This window comes from Vipera ursinii (genome assembly GCF_947247035.1).
Source record: "Vipera ursinii genome assembly, chromosome: 4".
NCBI lineage: Eukaryota > Metazoa > Chordata > Lepidosauria > Squamata > Viperidae > Vipera > Vipera ursinii.
In genome coordinates, this window is record NC_139514.1 from 62,871,512 (window position 1) to 62,877,511 (window position 6,000).

Genomic DNA, 6,000 nt, shown 5'->3' on the forward strand with positions numbered 1-6,000 from the left:
TACACAAAATCATGCATGCACAGTTTTTTCGTATTTGTCCCCAAAGTATAATGTTACTCTGTTTAATAACAATACAATAAACTTTAATATTAAATAAAGTGCAGAAATGTATCCAATTATATTTTGTTTTATCTTCATTCCAAAAACACCCCCATTACACTAACAGAAAAGCAGGAACCAAAATTTTCTGTTTTTGAATAAACAGCGTGTTCTGAATTGCTTCAAAGAACTTCACTTTTTATGAAATAAAAGTGAAGCAGAAAGACAGAAACGTCGCATTAACCTATATTTTTCTATAGTTCTTGGCTGATCATATAGGCAAATATATTAATCATTGGGTGCAGAAATCAAGAAATAGGTAAATAAATTTCCTTTTCAGTTATTACACAACAAAGATACAGGTACTAAGACAAGGCTGGGAATTTTCTGATATCTAAAACAGATAACTAGAGATAGATATATTGAGGTTTGGTATTTTAATAACAAAATAATGAAGAACTTGAGGCATGAATAAGTTTTTTAGATAAAACTTTCTTTTCCCTTCCTGAAGTCATGAAGATTGCAAGTGGGTTTCCTAATGTATTCAGCCAGAATTATATATGTATGTCATTCTTTAATTATTCAATCAAATCATTCTTCTAATTCGTTCTTGCATGAAGTCAGACAAGAGGATATTGATTATACATTAGCTATACATCTAATGTTTCTCTAGCAAAACAAACAAACGAACACCCTTGAGTCCAACTCTAGAAGCTTGTAAGTATATTTACTTTATGGAGGTAATGACTGCTGCTGAGGCACCTTTTACAAAAAAAAAGTACTAGAATTCCGTGATACTTATAAATACGGACATTTTGACACAAAAATTCTTGGGCATCTAAATTCACTTGTCCTTTTGAGTTGCATGAAGATGGCAAAAATATCCCAAGAGGTTTAAATATATATTTACAATCTAGATAATAAGCCAGAGATCCACAAATTCTGGGAGGTTTTGTTGCTATGAGCAACTAGTCAGTAATAGGGATGCCAATTATCTCTGATAACCTTTTCAAGGGGGAGGGAACTACCTGAATTTCACGGTTATTCTTTTATCTTTCAAAATATGATGAATATGATTTTTTTAAAAAAAATTTGGTTCCCACCAGCTAACTACAACTCAATTAGTATCTGCTGCCTTAAAACCTTTCGAGGCCAAAACATTGGTGCAAAGTCTATATGGGGCACAAACAGGAATCCTTGCAAAGAAAAACTTGCTAGAAACCATAAAACCAAATTCCTGCGAGCCATCTTAGCTGCACCCAAAGGAACTCCAAATGCCCAGTTAAAAATTGAGACAGGCATGCCTCAAATTCAGGTAAGAGCCTGGAGGATGATGATCATACATTGGCTTTCCAGAGGGACTGTCCCTGCTAGTGTTGACTGACAACTTTCCCTGCCCTGGAAACAGGCGATAGATCACAAGTTGGGCTCTTATGGGCTCTCATCAGTATTCTTAATGTCCCTAGGCTTTGACCAAGCAAAGCAAGTAGTAATCAACAGAATGAAGGACATGGAGTTCCAAGAAGAACTAAATAGGTTGCCTCCCCACAGTAGGATAGAATCAAACAGGGTGTGTAGGAATCGGCAAGATATCAAAATGATCTGACCTTCCCAAAACAAAGAGCCAGATTTAACATTCTCCCCTCAGTACTGTTCCAGGGCAGGTATAAGAGAACACCAATAGCAGAATGGGTATGTATATGTAGTAAAGGAGAAGTCGAAGATATCTCACGTTTTATTGTACTGTGAGTTATACCGAGGTTATAGGTCAGCATGCATTCTCCCCTTATTAGAGAGATTGCCAGGGAGGGCAGACAATTTTTATGTAGGCTTTCTCCTCCAGGACTCAAACCCTTCTACCATGCATGTGGTGGCAAAATTCTGTGTTGCTGCAATGTCCACGAGGGGAAAAAAAATTGGTTACAGAATTATAGTTGTCAACTTGTGCCAATTTTTTGGAGATATCTCTAATAATTTTTGGAACATTATATTTACTCACAAACCTATCAGCTTCCCACTCACGTAAATTAGGGAGTGACCCTAACATTTTGAGAACATGTATTTTCTTAACAGGGATGTTATTATTTATTATTAATGTAAGTGTTATTTTTTAACATATTGTAAAGGGTGTCATCTATTGCTGGACTATGACCGTAATAAAGTTATATTCATTCATTCAGCTAAGTACAACACACCAACCTTAAGAAAGGTTTGAGAATAAGAAGGAAATAACCATTGAGGCAAATGAATTAGAATTAGTATAATTTAAAAATTAATATTATGGGTTGAATTGCAACCTTAGCCCTATTTTGTCCTTCCTTTACAAACATCTGCATGGCTGGATACTTATTACGGTATATCTTGGAAGATATAAAATTAGGGAGTGACCCTAACATTTTGAGAACATGTATTTTCTTAACAGGGATGTTCTTATTTATTATTAATGTAAGTGTTATTTTTTTAACATATTGTAAAGGGTGTCATCTATTGCTGGACTATGACCGTAATAAAGTTATATTCATTCATTCAGCTAAGTACAACACACCAACCTTAAGAAAGGTTTGAGAATAAGAAGGAAATAACCATTAAGGCAAATGAATTAGAATTAGTATAATTTAAAAATTAATATTATGGGTTGAATTGCAACCTTAGCCCTATTTTGTCCTTCCTTTACAAACATCTGCATGGCTGGATACTTATTATATCTTGGAAGATGAACTGTATGTTTAATCTGGAGGATTTATGTTTTTCTCTGTCCCATTTTCCTATTATCTGTAAGTCTCAATCAGTTGTAACTGTAATTTGCATTATAAGTAACTTAAATATTTTCTAAAATTACAATCTCATTTTAACAGGGAGTGTAACTATCAGCAAGATACTTTCCTATCTACACAAAAACGAGAATGCTGAGACCAGCTTTTTAAAAGTAATTTCATTTTGAATAAAAGGAAGGAAGGTGGCAGTGACCAAGACTCACAGAAGAATTCTAGAAATGTACAATAGTACAAATTCTAAGAAAAGTAAGGTAAGGTTCTTCTGGCTTCACCTGAAAAGCCAGAAGGACCAATGCATACTATCCCGTGAATGGATTTTCAAGTGCTTGCACCATTACTAAAGTTGGACAAGTGCCCACACCGTTACTGGAATATTTTTTTTAAATACTGTCTGATTAAATTCTTCAACAATCAAAAATAACTACAGGAATTAAAATACATGTGCAATTAATATAGTTTTTTAAACAGAGATACAATTAAAATTGAAACTTAAGGAGAAAATGCATGAAGTCTGTCTAGTACAAAGTCCTTCACAAATGATTTTTCTTAATTACCTTCAAAAATCAAGTTAAGTATTTCTAAAACCAAATTTGCTATTAAAATGTATGCTGATCATAATTCAATGTAAACTTTTTCAAAGTGCACAACTGTATATAATTCAATTTGGTATAGTATTGACCATAATTCAATGGAAGATGGAATAAAATGGTTTCATGATATAACAGTGTATAGGTAACATATTACGTTATTATACTTTTCATTCCTTTTCTTTTACTTTTCCTCTGATTTCATGTTTAATTAATTTTATCCTTCCCCAGTTTATATTTCAAAAGTGTTCTTTATATAAAATATCAAATAATATTAAAAATATCTTCCATGAAGATATTAAATCAAATATAGTTATGTCTGTATAACTAGAAGATTGCCTATCCATTATTTCATAAAAACAATGACTAGCAATTACATTTCTAATGCTTGGATATTTTGGACATCATGCATTCTTTTGTACGTATAACAGGAAGTATATAAATGCTGACTTGCTGACATTACTCCCTCAAGTACACTTTCTTTCAAAAAGCAGCTGTCTGAGATAACTTAAAGGTTAAGTGAAGTTACCTGAAAAAACAAGCAAATATGCTACAAAAGAAGAATCCCTTTTATGAAAATTAAATATCTAGTTATCTTTAAGGTCTCTTCTTTAAGCAGTAATTTCTGATATGAATACGAGAAAACCATGCCCAGAATTAAGCATATTCTCAAAAAAAAAAAACCTGTAAAGCTTATTCACATCACTAAATCATATAATATTGTACCTTTGCAAAGAACAATATCATGAATTATATACAGTCCAATTCGTGAATTACAAAAAACACTTCAAACAAGATTCCATTTATAATCTGGATTAATTTTCACAATGTATACATTGTACTTTTTTAAAAAAAATCAAAATTCCACATAGGTATATGCCAAAAAATTGGAATCTAACCCACCATTAGTTACAAAACATCTGATTACAAAATGATTAATTCATTAGTAACTAATATAAAATCCATATAATATATAATCCATGTATTAAAGCTGTAGTAGAACCCACCTGTGATTGAACAACCAACTAAATACAACATTTGCAGGCAGCACATGAAACACTAAATATACAAACCTAGTAACATTAACTGAATAATTATGCATTTTAACATTTCTAACCTAATTAGAACAAAGTTCAGGTATATTGTGGGCCACATATGCAAAACTGAATCTTTTGCTTCAACGAAAAATCTGTACATCAACAGCACAACTATATATTATAGACAGATTTTTGTGTTTTTCTATCTATAACCTATATGATTAATATAAAAATTTATTAATTGAACATCACTAAAATCAATTTGATTTTTCTTATTATTTTTTTAATTTACGTAGGTCTGTTGTAAGCATGAATGAAGTAGAATCCAATCCTTTGCCATTTATTAACTACTGAAAACTATTTCTAACAGATTATGTTTAGTAGTGTGTGTAAAACAAATGTAAGAAGGATGTTTTGTTTCACAAAAAGCCACTATTTTGCCCTGACATCTTCAAAATGCACATGCAAACACTTATTATATTTATATATACTATATATGCAATTTCATTTCCATACATTCTGACAAAATGAAAAACAATCTTCTTACCTGAACCCCTTTTGGTCACAACCTTCAAACTTTGAACAAGACTAGCATAGAGGATAATTAAATGAGGAATTGGAACTTTCATCTTCTAGTTCTCCAAGGCTGTTCCCTAAAGCAAAAACAAGACATAATTGGAATATGTTATTGGTTTTTGATAGCAAAGAACTTTAAGAGTCACAAAGAGTTTTGCTCTTGTATTATACTCTATATATTTAAAGAATGTTGGTTACATTTGAAATCACTTTTAATTATTTTTAAAATCATAAAGACCCTCTTTCCCGCCCAGTGACTTCTTACAGGTTAAAACTTTTAAACAATATATAAACAACTTACTTAAATACTATTGTCCCGTTAAAAATGTGTAAAATCTTATTCCTTTGAGAAATGTAAATGTGCATATAGATGTACATATAAGGAGGAAATTACATTTCTTAAAAAGAAGAATGTACTGAATAGCTCAACTGAACAATGTTAATTGTAACTACATTGCAATCAGTAGGAATCCATACTGAATTATGAACCATAATATTATACTTAAATGGCTATTTCTCCAACAAATATAATTGAAGTTTAAATCAGTCTGTGAATCAGACTTTTAAGGCAATATTATTCATCTGTGCCTTCCTAGAATGACAATATTAAATTATGCTTAGATTCTTCTTATTTGAAGTAAATGGTAGTCTGATGCAGTTAGCTATTATTAGAATTATACAGCCAAAATATTATAATATAGTCTGAATATTTTCTTCCATATCTATAATATCTCCCTGCCAAATACTGAGGCTGCAATATGTTGAGGTAGGGTATGGAGTACTTCTTAACCTGACAATTGTGAAAGCTAGAATCTAGAAAGTATTGGGAGGGCAACTGGGTGTCTGTCTGTTCATGTTTGGCTGTTATACATACATAATTCCCTACAAATCTTTGCAAAAATGAAGGGTATTCATTATGTGTAAATTCCTATTGTGAATACAGAAGTTGACTAAAAAAACTAAAAAGTTGGTATAAAATTTAGTAGT

The 6,000-nt window shown here is 31.5% G+C and overlaps 1 protein-coding gene across 1 annotated transcript in view; it reads right to left on the reverse strand.

Moving 5' to 3' along the window:
- The window catches only part of IL1RAPL1 (interleukin 1 receptor accessory protein like 1), a 757,275-nt gene extending 752,191 nt beyond the window's left edge, over positions 1–5,084 (reverse strand). Inside the window, exon 1 of the mRNA XM_083362907.1 lies at positions 4,985–5,084. Coding sequence (XP_083219033.1) covers positions 4,985–5,066 — 82 coding nt within the window. The 5' untranslated portion in view covers positions 5,067–5,084. The remainder of the gene's footprint in view (positions 1–4,984) is intronic.
- Positions 5,085–6,000: the final 916 nt, after the last annotated feature.